The sequence below is a fragment of the Haematobia irritans genome, chromosome 4 (assembly GCF_050003625.1).
Source record: "Haematobia irritans isolate KBUSLIRL chromosome 4, ASM5000362v1, whole genome shotgun sequence".
Classification (NCBI taxonomy): Eukaryota; Metazoa; Arthropoda; class Insecta; order Diptera; family Muscidae; genus Haematobia; species Haematobia irritans.
This window is the reverse complement of record NC_134400.1, coordinates 88881059-88901043: the sequence shown is the minus strand read 5'-3', so window position 1 is coordinate 88901043 and position 19985 is coordinate 88881059. Positions and strand designations below refer to the sequence as shown.

General features: G+C 32.2%; 2 protein-coding genes and 2 long non-coding RNA genes across 4 annotated transcripts in view; 2 read left to right on the top strand and 2 right to left on the bottom strand.

Annotated features, from left to right (window-relative positions):
- The window catches only part of Klp67A (Kinesin-like protein at 67A), a 10333-nt gene extending 8638 nt beyond the window's left edge, over window positions 1-1695 (bottom strand). Inside the window, exons 1-3 of the mRNA XM_075305993.1 lie at window positions 1295-1695; window positions 505-1213; window positions 96-449 (exon numbers count right to left, since the gene is read on the bottom strand). Coding sequence (XP_075162108.1) covers window positions 96-449; window positions 505-1213; window positions 1295-1593 — 1362 coding nt within the window. The 5' untranslated portion in view covers window positions 1594-1695. The remainder of the gene's footprint in view (window positions 1-95; window positions 450-504; window positions 1214-1294) is intronic.
- A 3655-nt stretch (window positions 1696-5350) lies between these two features.
- LOC142234323 (uncharacterized) lies at window positions 5351-6883 on the top strand. The gene is made up of 3 exons (XR_012721607.1): window positions 5351-5923; window positions 5989-6415; window positions 6480-6883. It is a non-coding gene; the product is annotated as an uncharacterized LOC142234323 (long non-coding RNA).
- Window positions 6884-9697: 2814 nt separating this feature from the next.
- LOC142237079 (uncharacterized) lies at window positions 9698-10233 on the bottom strand. The gene is made up of 2 exons (XR_012722326.1): window positions 9969-10233; window positions 9698-9911 (listed from the first exon to the last, which is right to left on the bottom strand). It is a non-coding gene; the product is annotated as an uncharacterized LOC142237079 (long non-coding RNA).
- A 421-nt stretch (window positions 10234-10654) lies between these two features.
- Window positions 10655-15528, top strand: LOC142233972 (protein FAM76A). Its single transcript, XM_075305037.1, has 6 exons — window positions 10655-10904; window positions 11130-11212; window positions 11281-11394; window positions 13004-13097; window positions 13221-13634; window positions 14366-15528. The coding sequence occupies exons 1-6, from the start codon at window positions 10818-10820 to the stop codon at window positions 15074-15076; spliced, it is 1503 nt and encodes a 500-aa protein (XP_075161152.1). The 5' UTR covers window positions 10655-10817; the 3' UTR covers window positions 15077-15528.
- The last annotated feature ends 4457 nt before the right edge of the window (window positions 15529-19985 follow it).

Below are 19985 nucleotides of genomic sequence, written 5' to 3'. Positions count from 1 at the left end.
TGTACTATTTGGTTTAAACTTGCGGCATTTTTTTTTTTTTGCATTGTATGACTAATATTTTTATCTATAGAGAAGTCTGGCTGAATTGGACTTACCTCTTGTTGTTTGCTGTCAATATTAAGCATTTTTTGAAAGTCGTCCATATCAGATTTGATTTTTCTTCTAAACGACAAATTTTTTAATCTACTTTTCAGCGTCATATATTGGTCCTGAATTTTCAATAGAGTCGAGAAGACATGATCGATTTTGTTGTACCATGGGTTCAATTCACTATCGTCATACATTGAGGCCTTATTAACCTTTGTCTCAAGCGCAGAAATAGCCTTCTTAAGGCGGTCATTTTCATCCATAAGTTCGTTGACTTTTTTAACATAAAACTCCTTAGGCATATTCGTTTTTAATGCGTTTTGTCGTAATGTGGTTCGTATCTTTTTAGCACGGCTTGCATACTGTTGAATAAATGATCATTAATACAATAAATACACCAAAAAATAGGAATCATACCTTTAATGTGTTATAGGTATCCTCGTACGTTAGCGAGCTCATCGAAATATTTGCCACCATCAACGTTTGACAATTGCCACCAAGAGAGTCTTTTAGTATTCTAGTGAGATTTGAATCTCTATAGGGTATATGTTTCAAACCGTCGGCTAACTTATTGATACAATTTCCCAAAGCCAGCAAACTCTTATTGATTGAGGCGCCTTCCTTGAAACGAACACCAATTCCCTTGGTACTGGCGGCTCTTTCGCTGCCGGCTAAATCGATCATAGACAATTTAACCATCCGCTTAGTTCCTGTCTTACGATCGGTCATTCTTATGTGTACTTGAAAAACTGCATGCGATCGCGAGCTTTCCGCATTAGCATCTGTAGGGTGCTGTGTACGGTTTGCATTTCCCAATGCCAATAATTCCAGAAGCTCTTCAGCGCTATATATTGGTTTCAATACCAACCCACTAACAACAACACCATTGGAATCTTCTCGAAGTTTAAGTGGCCCAGTTTTTGTCAATAGATTCATAACTTGCTCATTGTAGACTTCTAAGTAACTTACACCTACGTCGAACTTTCGCACATCGCTTTGAGATTCGATTTTTTCAAAAAGATCACGCATTGTAAGAAAAGTCAAACCAGGTATTGAATCACTTCCCAACATTGTAAAAGTTTTCCCTGCTCCAGTTGCGCCATATACAAACACAGAACAATTGTACCTACAAAAGAAAAGAATGATTCAATGAAACAAATTACTACATATCCTACAACCAAATTCCCTCCCCTAAATTGTTGCTTACCCATTTAAAACTGAGTCTATCAATGGTGCTGTACATTCCTCGAATATTTGGAAGTTGGTTGTATCGATATCGTAAACGCGATCATACTCCATGGATAGTTTCTTATTAACACGTTTCGTTATATCCCGATGATTTACTTTTGTGCCCTGGAAGAAAAACTCGTCGTCCTCTTCATCAGGATCGAAGAGTAAAGTGCTGTTGTCTAGAACTTTAATTATGCTTCTTTGGTTCTGCTCCATTTCCCTACGATTATAAGGCCTAACTCTTACAACCACTTTAATATTTTTTTGTTCAGACATTTTAAAATTATATATCTTTTTGTATGAGTTCCAATCCACAGTTTTTTTGTGATTTGATTATCGTTTGTTGTTGGTGGCGTTTGAATTTCAAAAGTGTATTATGTACTAATGTTGGTAGCATTGCATCGCAGAGTTGCATTTTTACACTAAAAAACATATTTACTAGGTAGTGACACTTCTATACAAAATGCAATTTATGAGCGTACATTGCTATTGAGCACAACCAGAGCGCTTATCGCCGCCGGCCAGAATGTCTATGTTTGTAACGATATTGCAGCTTGTTTATGGGATCGATAACACATTTGCCGATTATTTAGTCATCGCCCTCTGTTCGTATCGATTGGCCACACTGTAAGATGTTTTGCAGCCAGCATTTCAAAGTTCCATTTCATCATCATCGCTACCACAGACAAACAAACAACAAAACTTTAAATATCATAAACATTATTAGTAAACACTTTTGCATTGATAATTCGATTTCCTTCCCTTTTGGTGTCATAAAACAGCATTAACATTTATTAACATGCGGACAATTTGAAATTAGGAACGTACTGGACCGCGTGTTAAGGCCGGTACTCTGTTTGTTGGTGCGGAAAAAGTTCCGCTCAATCATTGTTTCGCGTTGAAAAATGATAGTGTTGACGATATATTTTGAAGGAAAAAAACATCCATTTTGGAACTTTTTCGCGTTTATTTCATCGAAATGTATTGACAACATCGCAAAATGTCACGAAATGATTACATATACATAGGCAACTAGTGGCTCGATTTACACACACACGCATACAAAATAAATAATTTGAAAAAGAAGAAGCAGGCGAAGTTATTTTACAAATATCTTTGGAATTAGAAAAATAAATTTTACAGTGCTGCATTTTATTTTTTGGAACATAGCAATTAATTCTTGTGATTCCATTCATTGCTACCTCGGTACTATACATGTTGGTTGAAGTGCTAATGCTTGTTTTGGAACATCAATTGCTGTGCCTCCTTTTGTTTAAATTATGTTTTGTGTTTATTATCCCGATGCCCAGTACAAATGAAACGATTGTAAAATATAATTCACCAAATAAAGCTTTTATTTTGTTAACATTTGTGTTTAAATTTCATGTTATATGTACATTATTTATATTCTACCATATAGTAGGGAGCGGCTAGATATTGTTGCTAGTTTATTATGGAAATACAACTCCATGTTATACTTTGTTTTATCAATCATCAGATTACATTTTTAAATAATAATCAGATCCACTTTTGTGTTATAAATTCACAAAAATCAGTTTAATAAATAAATTATTTCTTAATTCACATTGCAAATGGCGCCATGTTATGAAAATACTGACTACGCGAGTTACGTCAGTTTTTCAACTCGAAAAAAAAACAAAGTACCACAAATGGAAAAAATTTCGCTAGTTTTTCGCATGTTTTGGTTTTGTATGGAGTTTCAACGCGAAAACCGAACAGAGTACCGGCCTTTAGAATTGATTTCCAGCAGAAGGAATTTACAAAATATCAATTTTAAACGGATAATAGCATATGAATTAAACTGACGATGTGATGCACATTTTTATCCAGAAGTTGTTGATTTCAACAATTTGTTGTTTTTAACAATTTTAATTGGTTGCACTTGTAATGTTTCTGGAAACTTTTTCTTGTCGATAAGCCACTCATTTTTCATTGGTCAGCTTATTAATGTTTGCATGAATGTAGCATCCAAAGATTTTAGTTTTCTGCAAAGAGATTTAGATTTAGTGAGATGATAGATAGATACTATGTTCGTTATTCCTGTAAAGTCTTGCCGAAAACTAGTGGAACAAGAAACTACGCTTCAATTGAGTTAATTTGTCTGCTTTATACTGAACTGTTTTAATAAAGTAACTACGAAAATTTCAACGCGAAAAGCGAACATAGTACTTACCTTAAAGTGTGATTTAATTCTTCATATTGACGTACCAATTATTATAAACTATTTGAAGCAGTTCCAGTTAATTGTCAACAATTTTTTCATCGGTCAGCTTCCCAATAAACACAAGATGAGCGTTTTTCAAATGCTGCAACTTTTCAGTTTGAGGGTAAATATAATTTTCAACATAAATTCAACTTGACTTGAAATAGCTCATCTTCAATACATCTTCAAATTGTTTGCGAATTACTTCCAATTTGCCAAAATGTTGACGAAATCTTTGAAAAGGTGTTGAAGATAATATGAGAAAACTTTGACAAAACACTACCCTAAAATGCAACGAAAAAACCATGTGGTTTTCAATACTTATTTGTGCAACGAAGTTCGTGGTCAACTGCAAGAAATAAAAAAAATGGAAAATTTTAGACAAATAACCAAATAGTTTATAAAAATAGGTAAGTGAAAATAATAAATGAAATAAAACTTTAAGGAAGTCACTAAATGTATATCTCTTTGCAGAAAACTAAAATTATGGATTCTACGTTCTTGAAAACATTAAAAAACTGACCGATGAAAAAATGGTGGACAATTAACTGGAACTGCTTCAAATAGTTTATAATAATTGGTACGTCAATATGAAAAATTAAATAAACACTTTAGAGAAGTCACTAAATTTAAATCTCTTTGCAGAAAACTAAAATCTTTGGATGCTACATTCTTGCAAACATTAAGAAGCTGACCAATGAAAAATGAGTGGCTTATCGACAAGAAAAAGTTTCCAGAAACATTACAAGTGCAACCAATTAAAATTGTTAAAAACAACAAATTGTTGAAATCAACAACTTCTGGATGAAAATGTGCATCACATCGTCAGTTTAATTCATATGCTATTATCAGTTTAAAATAGATATTTTGTGAATTCCTTCTGCTGGAAATCAATTCTAACACGCGGTCCAGTACGTTCCTAATTTCAAATTGCCCGCATGTTAATAAATTTTAATGCTGTTTTATGACACCAAAAGGAAGGAAATCGAATTATCAATGCAAAAGTGTTTACTAATAATGTTTAAGATATTTAAAGTTTTGTTGTTTGTTTTCCAAGTTCCATTTCATCCTCATCGCTACCACAGACTCGTAAATGTCACCACAACCATCGCGAACTGTGATGGGGGAAGCATATGAAAAAGTACAAAATGTACATGAAAGTATTTTGCCATCACTACTGTTAGAAGAGCCATTTTATTTTTTGTGAAACGCCAAGCGCAACCAGCTTGTTATATTTTATTTAAATAAAAACGAGACTATAATTCTGAAAACATAGATATTACGCTTAAAATTATGAAAGGCCCTGCCAACATTTTTTGAATTTGGGGGCGCTTCTGAGAATCCCCAGTACGTTGAAAACAATCATATACGATATCAAAAACTCGTCGGAAAAGCGCCGTCACTATTGAGAAGTTGTACCACGCCAAGTTACTACAAAAAGGTTTCGCATGAGTGCAATTATTAGGTGCCTTTATAGATCAATTTAGAACGACGCCAATAAGAGACCCTCCAAACAATCAGAAAAAGCACATTTTAAGATAGTGGTAAAAGAATCATTGTGGTCGAGTAAAACACGTTTGTTTAGATATTTAATAATTTGATTAATTATTTACAAATTCTTAAAAATATAACATTTATACCACTATCACATCACATTTAACATAATTTTTTGCATTAATGATGAAGTAGAGTTACAAGTAGCGAGTTACATGTTGCAGCGTCTATCAGCCAGTGTTTTTATTCGATGGAGGCAGCGTGTCTGTAAAATATTGGAAAAACAATCACTTTATTCCATTTGGAAAATCAAAAATTGTTCACCAATATACCTTTCACAATTTTAAGCGTAAAATCTATGTTTTCAGAACTTTCCCAATAAACACAGGATGAGCGTTTTTCAAATGCAACAACTTTTCAGTTTGAGGGTAACTATAATTATCAACATAAATTCAACTTGACTTGAAACAGCTCATATTCAATACATCTTCAAATTGTTTGCGAATTACTTCCAATTTGCCAAAATGTTGACGAAATCTTTGAAAAGGGGTTGAAGATAATATGAGAAAACTTTGACAAAACACTACCCTAAAATGCAACGAAAAAACCATGTGGTTTTCAATACTTGTTTGTGCAACGAAGTTCGTGGTCAATTGAAAGAAATAAAAAACATTTTAGACAAAAAACTGAATTTACACCAAATAGTTTCTAATAATACGTAAGTGAAAATAAAAAAATGATATGAAACTTTAAGGAAGACACTAAATTATATCTCTTTGCCGAAAACTAAAATTATGGATTCTACGTTCTTTAAAACATTAAAAAACTGACCGATGAAAAAATGTTGGACAAGTAACTGGAACTGCTTCAAATAGTTTATAATAATTGGTAAGTCAATATGAAAAATTAAATCAACACTTTAGAGAAGTCACTAAATTTAAATCTCATTGCAGAAAACTAAAATATTTGGATGCTGCATTCTTGGAAACATTAAGAGGTTGACCAATGAAAAATGATTGTGGCTTATCGAAAAGAGAAAGTTTCCATAAATCAAAGTACAATGAATTAAACTTGGTATTTATGCTTTTCCATATCAACTACTGGGTGATAATTCGCATCACGCCTATAGTTTAATTTACATCGCATCATCGGTTTAATTTGATATTTTGTGAATTGAAATTGCTGGGAATTTATTCTAACTCTCTAGTCATCAAGTTCCTTGCTAATTTCCCGAATTTTAATGAGTTTTACAAGAATTTTGTGACACCAACGTTCTTGAGGAATTTTGTGGGTTTCAATACATTTTGTGCCACGAAGTACGTGGTCAGTTATTTTTATTGACATAAAACTGAAATTAATCCAAAACGGTAATTATAATTGGTAAGTCAAAATAAAAAGTGAAATGAAAACGTAATGGAAATCACAAAACTCGATTGTTTTGCAGAAAACTAAAATCATTGGATATTATATTCTTGGAAGATGTTGACCGGTGAAAAAATGATGAAGGAAACAACAAAGAAAAGATTCCAGAAAACTTGCAAAGTGCAACAGTTCCTAAATCAAGAACTTCTGGATGAAAATGTGCATTACATCAATTTACATTCCGTCATCAGTTTGATATTTTGTGAATTCCTCTTGATGGAATCTATTCTAACACGCAGGCCAGCAAGTTCCTCGATAGTAATTATTTGAAATTGTCAGCATATTAATTAATAATTAATTAATTAATAGTTATGTGACACCAACATTATGGGGGAAATTATACATGAAAAATGTTTAAGTTATTTAAAGTTGTATTGATAGTTTTAGTTATTAATACCTTTAATAAGATAATTATGTTTTGATTGGTATTATAACATATTATTATTTTTTTTATATTGTTAATGTTATTTTTAATATTATTATATTTTTAACGAAAAAAATTAATAAAATGTACAAAATCACTAGAAATTTAGTGTTGACTTTCAGTAAGAACTGGGATTGACTTTCATGCAAATTGTGGTTAGAAAATATTTGCAGCAATATTAGTTTTTAATTTGTCTCACATTGAAAACTGTTTGAGAAATTATTGAGTAGCAATGCATTTCAATTTGAGGATTACAATTGAGAGATTATTGCTATTGTGTTGAATTTTACTGTTGAGGGTAATGTCTGTTTTTTGTTGAGAACGCGATTTTCTCAACAATTTCTCAACTTGAATATTACCCTAATCCTTTGAAAAAATGTTTGAAAAATTATTGCATTTTAGTATTTTTCAAACGTTTGTGTTTATTGGGTTATTTTCGTTTTTATTTAAATAAAATATAACAAGCTGGTTGCGCTTGGCGTTTCACAAAAAATAAAATGGCTTTTGTAAAAGTAGTGTTGGCAAAATACATGTATGAAGTACATTTTGTACTTTATGATATGCTGCCCCCCATCACAGTAGGATGGTTGTAGTGACATTTACGAGTCTGTGGTAGCGATGAAGATGAAATGGAACTTTGAAATGCTGGCAGGGAGGTATATGGTGAACAATTGTCGACTTTCCAAATAGAATAAAGTGATCGTTTTTCAAATATTTTTCCAGACACGCTGTCTCCATCGAAAATAAACAAACTGGCTGATAGACGCTGCAATATGTAACTTGCTACTTAAAACTCAACATCATTATTTTATTAATGCAAAAAATTATGTTAAATGTGATGAGATAAACCAAAAAATGTTATATTTATAAGAAATTATAAATGTTTAATCAAATCAATAAACATGTACACAATCGTGTTTTACTTGACCACAATGATTCTTCTACAATTACCTTAAATTCACTTTTTCTGATATTTTGCAGGGGTTCTTATTGGCGTCCTTCGAAATTGATCTAAATAGGCACCTAATAATTGCACTGATGAGAAACTTTTTCTTGGCGTGGTACAACTTCTCAATAGTGACGGCGCTTTTCCGACGAGTTTTTGATGTCGTATATGATTGTTTTCGACGTAGTGGGGATTCTCAGAAGCGACCCCAAATTCAAAAAATGTTGGCAGGGTCCATACAAAACCAAAAAATGCGAAAAACTAGCGAAATTTTTTCCATTTGTGGTACTTTGTTTTTTTCGAGTTGAAAAACTGACGTTTAGTGCATGGCGCCATTTGCAATGTGAATTAAGAAATAATTTATTTATTAAAACTATTTTTGTGGGTTTATAACGCAAACACGGATCCTATTTTTGTTCCGAAAATATACAAAGGATCAAAGGAGTAGCAGATTAATTGCCCAAGGAAAAATAAAATGTTAAATTTGTAATAGCAAACAACAAGCACTAACTTAATTCAATATCGCTCCCTGTAAAATAGTGCTCCCTGTTACCTAAATAAACACCGCTTTCTATGTGCGAAATGATGGTTTCTATAATTTTTTTTTCGCAAGAATGAACATAGTACCGGCCTTTAGTCTTGGCGTGGTACAACTTCTCAATAGTGACGGCACTTTTGCGAGGAGTTTTGGTTATAGTATACGACTGTTTTCGACGTGGTGGGGGTCTGTTCGCGTACTTTTCCAGTAAAAAATAGCAAGAGAGTAATGCGCTTTACAGACTATCAGTTATTCCGGACGACAGTGCTCGTGTCGAACATATCCCATATATTGTGCACATTATAAGTTAAGTCCGAAGGCATAATCGATACTGCTGCATGTTTATGGGATCGATAACACATTTACCGATTATTTAGTCATCGCCGACAAGTCGTTTCGATCCGACACACTGTAAGATTCTTTACAAACACCGACATACCGTCCGGAATAACTGATAGTCTGTAAAGCGCATAAGAGTGTATTTTACACTCTTTGCTTAAAATTGCTGAAAAGTACACGAACGGTATCCACACCCAGAAAAAAAGGGTGTGGATACCGTTCGTGCACAATATGAGTAAATGTTCTTATTTGAATAATTTTTTGCTAACTTTAATGACGTGAACTAAAAATAAGAAAAAAAGTTGTATACAAATATAGTGCACAATATTACTAAAAAATAAAATAGTTCATATTTTCCTAAAATGGCAGAAATTTGCTTAAATTGAGTTCATAATTCTCTCAAATGAGTAAATTTTACTAAAATTGTACCTGTCTCGAACTTCGTACAGCGCTAGAGACATTTTAACAATTTTCAAATCCAATTTTTTCTTCCAACATATGAACAACAGAAAAAAATTAATTATTTTTAAAAATTTTCTTCAATTTGACAAAAAGTATTAACTTATTTGTAACATCTTGCAATTATTTTAGTTAAAATTTTCTAAAATAAACCTACATTTTCTTCCACGGTGGGATCACTTTTTTTTGGGTGCAGCAACTATTTGCACATTGAAAATTTCAGCTGCTAAAACATTGAAAACAGAAAAACGAATCCTGTATATTTAACTTCCAATCGTACCCTGCCAACATTTTTTGAATTTGGGGACTCTTTTGAGAAACCCCACTACGTCGAAAACAATCATATACGACATCAAAAACTCGTCGGAAAAGCGCCGTCACTATTGAGAAGTTGTACCACGCCAAGTTACTACAAAAATGTTTCGCATGAGTGCAATTATTAGGTGCCTTTATAGATCAATTTAGAACGACGCCAATACGGGACCCTCCAAACAATCAGAAAAAGTGAATTTTAAGATAGTTGTAAAAGAATCATTGTGGTCGAGTAAAACACGTTTGTTTAGATATTTATTAATTTGATTAAACATTTACAAATTCTTAAAAATATAACATTTATACCACTATCACATTACATTTAACATAATTTTTGGCATTAATGATGATGTTGAGTTACAAGTAGCGAGTTACATGTTGCTGCGTCTATCAACCAGTGTTTTTATTCCATGGAGGCAGCGTGTCTGTAAAATATCTGAAAAACAAACACTTTATTCCATTTGGAAAATCACCAAATTGTTCACCAATATACCTTTCACAATTTTAAGCGTATAATCTATGTTTTCAGAACTTTATTTTCGTTTTTATTTAATTAAAATATAACAACCTGGTTGCGCTTGGCGTTTCACAAAAAAATAGCTTTTTTAACAGTAGGGATGGCAAATTACTTGCATGTACTTTTTGATGTACCTTTTCATGATGGTTGAAGTGACATTTACGAGTCTGTGGTAACGATGAGGTTGAAATGGAACTTTGAAATGCTGGCAGGGGTAGTTGCCGAACATGTACATTGTATTGGTACTTTGTTTGTTATCAATAACCAGCTGGCAACGTATGCTATGGTTTGCAAGATTTTACTGGGAAAAAATCTCTAGCAAAAACTTGCAATTTCTCTCATAACTGTCAAATGTAGTCTCTCTCCGGCTCTCTTTTGCTGGCGTTTTGGTGTAAACGAACGACTTCCAGTAAAAATTTGTAATAATTATCAAAAATTATCGGGTTCTCAAACGGAGCTAATGTCTGTTGTTATTATTCTCAAATTGAAATCTATTTAAATCACTTGAAAATATATTTGAATGCGCTTGGAATGATAGCATTTTCAAATGTTTGTGCTTATTGGGATTGGTACAAAGCCAACTCATCGTTTTTTCGATAATTAAGGAACTATCGATATTTTTCACGCATCAAAGGTATCGGTTAGGGAATTGAATCGATTTTCTATTCACTTTCGCGTCGCTTTGCAAAATTTTCTACCAAGCATTGGAACATCGAAATAAATAAGAAGAGTTGTAGTAATCTATATATATAGTTTAAATATTATAATTTCCTTACTAGTGTTCTCTTTGTGGACAAATATTTTATAATTTACTTAACAATAAATATGAGCGGAAAAGTTTTATTTGCATGCTCCAAATGTTTCTCAAGACACCCGTTCGAGGAATTGTCTTCTGGAACACAACTTTGCAAGGTTAATATTGTGTACCTAACAATTGTAAAATTTTGTAATATTAGTAATAGTTAAAGTGAAAGTGGCCAAATAACTGTTGAACTATTAAGATGTAATGGTGATATGCGGAACAGTGACATCAGCTGCCAGCTTCATATTGCCCAATGAGACGCGGGAATTTCTTTTTCAATAATGCACTCTATCAAAAGAGCAGATCAATGTTAATTTATTCTTTATATTTTTTAGAGTTGTCGTGGATCGTCTTCTTCGTCATCAGCTACGCCAGTTGTTAAATGTACTTATTGCCGCTCCGAATTCCAACAGACATCGTAAGTTCGCAGAGCATTTTGCGCGCCCTTTGTTTAATGTTTTCTGTTTAATTATATCGTTGAAACAGGAAAGCACAAAATATATGCAAGAAATGCGAACATAACTTGAGTAAATATGGTAAACCTGGCGCATGTGAATGTTGTAAAATTGTAGCTGCTTTTGGTGGTTCCAAGTGTATGAGGTTCGTATAATGCTTTAATTCTTTAAAATATTTTTATGGATGAAATGGATAAATATGATAACTTGGGTGTAGTATTATCGGATATACATAGTCTTTAAATACAAAAAAGGATCAAATTTTATTAACATATATAGAATATCCTAGAAGGGTCACTATGCAACTTAATCGAGAGACCATACCTGATTGTTGAAGTCTGCTATTTTTTTAATAAAATTAGAAAGATTGAGTGTTCACAAATAATACTGAACATAGTATAATTGACTATTTTTAGCTAACGATCTTACTCAATTCAAGTTTTTATTAAAAATGGTCTATTATTTAAAAATAAGTAGGTAAACAATAAAACTTATTATCAATACCAAAATTGGTACAGTCCAATAATGCCTTTTCCTGTACGAAAGCCCAGTTGAACGTAAAGCAGTCACACGCATTTGAAAGTTCGTTTCATATGAGAATACATTGATTCTGAGAAACGTTTGGCCTGATTTTAAAAATGTTTTTTGTTTTATTTTTTTATAATACGCATTGAAATACCAAATTCATTTTTTCCCTTAGAATACTAAAGAAAGCTTTCTTATGAGATAGGAGAAGAGTGCATAATGGCCTGTTCCTGTATATAGAACCAAAGCTTTCTGTTCCTGTATCGAACGAGAGAAAAGCAGTCACTCGAATTGGAATGAAATTTGGTTTTTTTCTATTTTTGAAATTTCTTTTCTTTTATATGAGAATACATTGATTATCAAAAATGAGTATTTTCAAATTTTTGGCCTGAGAATTTATTCAAATGTTTTTACTTTTTTTCTTGGCACATTGTATATGTTCGCCTTTTGAATTAGAGGAGCTAAATTCAATTTTCTTTCGTTTGGAATAAGAAAGAAAGCTTTCGTTCGATATACAGAAACAGGGCATAAAAGTTTACTTTTTTCATAACAAAATATGAAGTGACTTGCCTTTCGAGATCAATTTTCTTTCATTTTGGTTTTTCTTTTCATATTTTGTTGTTAACTTAGTAAAACTACCTATTAATATACACATTGGTTGAAAGCATTCAAACACTGTTGGACGACAAAATAATAAAAATATAGACAGTAATTGAATTCACTGTCATTTATTGCATTCGTAAGCAAATTTTGAAGTAGAACATGCATTTTGCGTAAACATACTCCTTTCATGGAAATGGTTAGGATGTGAAGTGAAAACTTCACACTCAATGTTATATCAATATATCCGATGCTTTAACATCATATATCATATTTAGAAATTTCATTAGGTGTTTGCTAAACATTATAGGTAACATTATTTTGCACTGAGGAGGATCAGAGTTTTCTAACCAATTTTTAATTGAAGATCCTCTCTATTTGCGAATTTTTGATACTGAATTATGTGAAGAAAACACCAATGTAGAATGTAGTTAAATTGTTGAATATTTTATTATATATATACATATGAATACAACGTTTTATGAACGCAAACATTTCTCTTTTTCTCTTTTTCCCACATACAACCATAAAAAATCGAATGCATTCTATAAAAATGGCGAAATGAATGAACAATGGGTATTCCAATGATTTTTGCAAATATCATGTGCATACGAATTTAATGGGCAAAGATGTGCTAGCTATGAGTCGAGGTATGGCCCCCCGGTACAATGTGACGAATGTAAACTGAGATCTGCTTTTGACAGACGTGATGAAAATAAGAAGGTTAGACATACCTAAATAATTTTAACATTAATTAATCTATAACATTTTGCGTTCATATCACGTTTATATTAATTCAACTGATATCAATATATGGTAGATTTATGAATATTAAAAAATTTTCAGATCAATGGGAAATTACTTTGTTGGCTTTGTACATGTGCATACAAACGTGCTTGGCTGAAGGCACAACAAGAAGGTCGAATACCATCAAAAAAACGCCCTCACGAAAAATCACATCGTGAGAGTTCTGCTGCGAAAAAACCTGCGCGTAGTGATCATTCAAAGAGCAATAGCGGTTCCAATACCGTTACTGCAGCGGCGAGTGCCACCGGACTCGATTTACCAGAAAAGGTCTCACGTACAACATCCTCCAGCAGTGGAAATGGCCTTGGAACTGTAGCTGCACCAGCTGTTGTGACTATTGATCCCAATTCAGCTGATCATGTTGTTGCACTAACTACACTAAAAGAGCGCATAGCCAGTTTGGAAAGACGTTTAAATCAAAAAGACAAAGAGTTATTGGAGAAAGACAAATTGGTAAGATATATATATCTGTGGAAAAAGTAAAACAGATATGAAAAGCTTTAGATTAGTCCATAATTTTGATGGATGTCTTGTTGTCAAATATATAAAATTTTTCTAGTGTCCCGATGGGACATGTCTGATATTTATTTTCCATAATACACACATTAGAAAATATTTCCTATTTACTTTATGAGCAGGAAGTTAGAGAAATTTTTTTATGCAGTGCGTATAACTGGGTAGGCTCGACGGTAAAAGCTGAAAACGACTATAACATTTTGTTATTGTGATGTGTCTGGAATAGTACCCCATTACAGTTAAAATCTAATCTAACATAGCAGAAGTGCAAAATTCAATATTTTATCCATCCAAAATATATTTTTTATATATGCACATTTTAATATTTACATGAATTTAGTAATTAGAAAGTACACAACGAAACTTGGTAACTTAATATTTACGTGCTAGAATCAATGCAATAATGTAAATACACAAAAAGAGGTCAGAAAAAATATATATTGTTTTCTTCATAAAAAGGATTACTAAGTTAATTCGCCCAAATAGTACGATTCACAGTACTATATGTCATTAAATTAGTTTTATATCTAAACTCTTAGAAATAAATTAGGATATTGAATGAAAACGTAATAAAGATCACAAATATTTTAATGTTAGGTAAAGAGCAATACATATCTCTTATTTGCTCTAATTTGTAAATCCGAATTGCCTATTAAACTTTTTTCCAGCTGACTGAATTGAAGGGCAAGAATTTTGAAAAGGAAATTGAAATGCGTAACAAACTCAAGGAAATCGATCGCTTAAATGAAATGAAAGTGGAAAATCTAAATCGCAAAATAGCAAATTTGTTGAAAGAAGTAGCTGGTCTTAAGAAGATGAACAAAAAGAATAGTGGTGGAGGCAGCGTTAGTTCTGGAAATGTTCGTGAAAAGGAGCGAGAAAAACGGGAAAGAGAAAATCAGTCACCAAAAGAAGAAGTAACAGTAGCGAGTAATGCCACAGAATCCTCAGATAAAGATGATGAAAAAGAAGATCGTAAAGATGAAGAGGATCGAAAGAGCGAAGAAGACTCCAGGGATTCGGAATCTAACAAGGAGGAAGTCAAAGAACCACCTAATGAAGAGCCCAAAGAAAAAAGTGAAGAACCGGAAAAAGTTGAGAATCCAGAAGTTGAAACCAAAGCGGAAGCGGTTGAACCATCTCGTTCCCGATCACAGTCGAAAGAAGGTTCGCGTTCGCGATCACAGTCGAAAGAGGGTTCACGTTCGCGATCGCCTTCACGTTCACGATCTCGTTCCCGATCACGATCCAAGTCTCTATCGAAATCACGTTCTCGTTCATGCTCAAGGTCACGTTCCCGTTCTGGATCGAGGTCCCGTTCCCGCTCTGGTTCCCGATCTCCATCTCGCTCGCGCTCCAATTCTCCTGAATCCAATTAAAACTACACGAGTTTTCATTATAAACATACATAGAACAAATGTAATTTAAATGTTTTTATTTTACTTTGGAAACATACATTCATGCTATTCAGGAATTTTTGGAGACTTCTCAAATTGTGTTTAAGCAAGCACTTCCGATTCTATTTGTCCACTATATTTAGTCGTATGATTCAGACTATCAAAAAAATATAATTTTAAAATGATTCTTTTTTTATTTGAACAATGATTTTATTTTCATTAGTTAATTGTACTGCTGATTTTTATTTGGTTCAGAATTAAGTATTGTAATGCAATTTATGTATCCTTCGCTCTTCTATTTTATTTTATTATTATTTTTTTTTTCAATTTAGCATAGTTTATGGATATTTTGTAATTAAATATTAATGTAAAGAAATAAAGTCGTACTTCGTTTTTAAAGTAATATTTGCAAGTAATAAACGGATTGAAAGAAACCATTGTGAATTAGTTTTCTTGTTTTTCGTGTGGGTCTACAATTAATTACTCAGCGGAACAAAATTGAACTTTTTTGTGTTGAGATGTACCGCTATGTTCAAAATTAAGGCACTTGAAAATGGTTCAATATATTAAATAAAAAAAAAATATCAGAAAATCCCTAACAATATTCCCTTTAAGCCGTCCTTTACATTGTTTTTCAATTTTCCAAGTAGTTTTAGAGATATCGTTCAAGTTTAGAAAAAAATTGAAATTTTTAACAAAAAAATATATTTTTTTTTATCTTTAAAAATTCCTAAAAAATAAAAATGGGACAAAAATCATAGTTTTGTTCCAGAAACATTTAGTTAAATATATTTCGAATAAAATGAGCTTTATTTGATTACAATCGGTGCACAACTTTTGATTTGAAAACGATTCTCCATATTAAATTTTAAAAAATCCGAAACTCCCAAACAATATTCCCTTCTAGCCGTGCTTAAATTGTTTTAAAATTTTCCAAGTCGTTTTAGAAATATCGTTATTTGGATCATACTCCTCTTATCCCATCGCTGTTACTAAACCAGAACATCTGAACAATAAACAAATTCATAGTCTTGGGAAAATAATAGAGTTTTAAGTTTTTTTCATAGAGGAACAATAAAATGTATAGGCGTTATGAGTTTGCTACCGCAACCATAAACATAAAATAATCTGTTTTTATTACTTAATTTTTTAAATTCTTAGAATCATAAAAAGCTAACTTATTACATACAAACACTTAGACATTAGAAAATGTGATTTATATCAATTCAGTAAATCGTGAACAAAATCAAAAGTTGTGCACCGATTGTAATGAAATAAAGCTCATTTTATTCGAAATATATTTAACTAACTATTTCTAGACCAAAACAGTCTCATATTTATTTTTAGGAATTTTTAAAGACCAATTTTTTTTTGTAAAAAAATTAATTTTTAGTTCACAAATTTAACGATATCTCCAAAACTACTCTGAAAATTGAACAACAATGTAAGTACGGCTTAAAGAGAATATTGTTTGGGAGTTTCCGATTTTTTTATGTAATATGGTGAACCGTTTTCAAGTTATTCCAATATATGTGGTGCCTTAAATTTGAACATAACGGTGTATTTCGAAAAGTCGTCCTGAACGATATCTCTAAAACTACTTGGAAAATTGAAAAACAATGTAAAGACGGCTTAAAGGGAATATTATTAGGGATTTTCGAGAGACGTGGGCCGCCTTGTATATTAAGAGTAGTCGACTCAATCATTATTTCGACCGAAACCCAAAATGAATGAACGAAGCTGTTGGTTATCAATATGTATTTTGCAAAGGAAACAATGTTTTTGTAAAGAAGAATGAGGCCAAGAGGAATTATAGTCAAAACAAAAGATGATGTGGATAAAATTTTAGTGCAAGCAGTCCGTGGAGTTAGTTCCCGTTCTCGTTAATTATACCTGCAAATGAAAGCTCAGATGAGGAAGATATACAAGAGAATATTTAAATATAAACTTTTTTGTCTTTATATTAAAAGTTTATTACTATTAACTAATATAAATAATGAACAATATGCATTTTTATGATGTAAACAATTATAATGTATTTGTAAAAGGTATTGATTTTAGTTTTATTAAAATAGTATCTATAAATGCAAGGAGTTTATCATCTTTATCGAAATTTAACAAGTTTAGATCAGAAATAAATAAGTTTTATCGATTACCTCAAATACTAGCAGTGCAAGAGTCATGGTTCGATGAGAGTTTAGGGCAATTATATAATATACCGGGCTACAATGCGGTTCACTGTTGCCGTAAAGATGGATACGGTGGAGTTTCTCTATTTTTGTCTAAAGGTGAGTATTAAGTTCAAGTTTAGCCGCTAAAATCGCCATTTTTTCACGATTACTTTTCTTTAATAATTCTTTTTAAGGAATACAAACTTTGTGTAAACTTGCTTTGGGCTATTCCCCTTCAAGTTATAGTAAAATCTACAACAAATATGTATAATTTTATTCCTTTTTTTATTGATTTAGTTTTCACTTTAGTGAAAAAACTCGAACTTAATACCCACCTTAAGACATTAAAATATGAAATCCTACTCAATAAAAGTGAAAACTATTTAGTTATGATAATTTTATCTTTTCCTGAGATTAAAATTAATGGAAAACCATTACACATCGTTAACCTGTATCGATCTCAAAAATGTAATTTGAAAACTTTTTTACAATCTATTGAACACGTACTAGAACGCTATTCTTCTGGAAAGTGTCTCCTTATTGGTGATTTTAACATAGATATTAGAAGTAAACACACTCATGCTGCTGCATTAAGGAACTTACTATGTGAATACAATTTTTATTCCCACCATGAAATGGTTACAAGGCCGATTAGTAAATCATCAATGGCGTTTTTGGAAATGTCAGCAATCCCATAACAGTATTTTCAATTGAAAATCAGTTTACTGACCATAACTATATTAGCTGCTTGCTAAAAATAGAAAACAATACCAGTGAGATACTTGAACAGTTTTGCAGAGTTGATTATAACAAAGTTGGAGAGTGTTTAGATCAGAATATGAGATTAAATATGTCTATTTCTGACCCAATAAAAATTTGTAATGAATTTGTTGAATGTTTTTCAAAAGCACTACTCTTGAGTACAGAAAGGAGAACGATTCATACAGATATTCGGAAGCAAATGTGTCCGTGGATGACAAAAAATTTGCTTGACATTATAACATTAAAAAACAAGTAAGTAAAGTCTAAAGTCGGGCGGGGCCGACTATATTATACCCTTCACCACTATGTAGGCCAAAATTTGTGTTACCATCTCAACTACTTCACATTTGCTGGAAGCTATATAAAGGAGACAATTTTTTTACTTCTACAAAATCTCCAGAATTAAAATTTAAATCGGCTAACACTATCCAGTTAATTGGAGGAAACTTCCATTGAAAATGGGTCTAAAATGTGTAACAGTCTACAATATTTCCCCAACTCTGGTGTACGTATATAAGGGAGCTATATATAATCTGAACCGATTTTGACTAAATTTGACATGTATAGTTAGAATAATAATTCTGCTATCTATGCGAAATATCACGTAAATGGGAGTATAACTTTGGCCCCCCTGGTCATATGAGTGCAAATCGGACGGAAGATATATATGGGAGCCCTATCTAAATGTGAACCGATTTCAACCAAGTTTGGCACAATTACCGATACTACTAAACGTACTCCTTGTGCGAAATTTGAAGCAAATCACTACAAAACCCTGGATTTTGAGGCCATATAAGTACAAATCGGACGAAAGATATATATATAGGAGCTATATCTAAATCTGAATCGATGTTGACCATATTTGACACATACAATAGTATCGTTAAAAGTACCGCTTGTGCAAAATTTGAAGAAAGTCAGGGCAAAACTATGGCTTTTGTGGCCATATAAGTTCAAATCGGACGAAATATTTATATGGAAGCTATATCTAAATTTGAACCGATTTCAATCAAATTTACCAAGCATTGGTAGAATGCTAACTCTACTCTCTGTGCAAAATTTCACGAAAATCGGTAGTAAACTTTGGCCTCTGTTGCCATATGAGTCTAAATCGGACGAAAGATATATATGGGAGCTATATCTAAATCTGAACCGATTTGGATAATATTTTGCAAGTTTTTCGAGGCTCATAAAATATTCGGATGTACGGAATTTGAAGAACATCGGTTGATAAACACGCCAATTATAACCAGATCGGGGATAAATATATATGACAGCTATATCCAAATCTGAACCGATTTTTTCCAAAATCAATAGCGACCGTCTTTGTTCCCCAAAACGGACTTAAACTGCGACCTGTACTTTGCGCACAAAAATACATGAACAGTCAGACAGACAGATAGACGGACGGACATCGCTAAATCGACTCAGAATTTAATTCTAAGACGATCGGTATACTAAACGATGGGTCTCAGACTTTTCCTTCTTGGCGTTACATACAAATGCACAAACTTATTATACCATTTACCACAGTAGTGGTGAAGGGTATAATAAGTTAATTAAAAGGAAGAAGAAGAGCAGGAAAAATAAACCTATTTAACTGACCAAATTTGTCGACTAAGTAAAATTATAAAGAATGTTAAGAAAAGTTTAATTGATTCTTATTATAAAAAATCAATAACACAATGTGAAAGTGATCCTAAAAAGATATAGCGCTTTTTTAATAAAGAGATGGGAAGAAACCAATTTGTAAACTGTCAATTGAATAATATGAATGGAATAGATCTCATTAGTGATTCTGAGAAGGCTACGACATACAACAATTTTTTTCATGATGCTATAGACAATATTCGAAGTAACATTTCAATTGAAGATGGTGACAACTTTAACAATCTTGGGACACTGTCAAACTGCCAGACCATTTTTAGTTTTCCTAAAACTGACATCCAAAATTTGGA

Coding starts and splice junctions, on each gene's coding strand:
- LOC142233972 (XM_075305037.1), top strand. CDS start 10,818: ATGAGCGGAAAAGTTTTATTTGCATGCTCCAAATGTTTCTCAAGACAC. Junction 10,905..11,129: donor CTGGAACACAACTTTGCAAG/GTTAATATTGTG, acceptor TATATTTTTTAG/AGTTGTCGTGGATCGTCTTC. Junction 11,395..13,003: donor GGTGGTTCCAAGTGTATGAG/GTTCGTATAATG, acceptor TAATGGGCAAAG/ATGTGCTAGCTATGAGTCGA.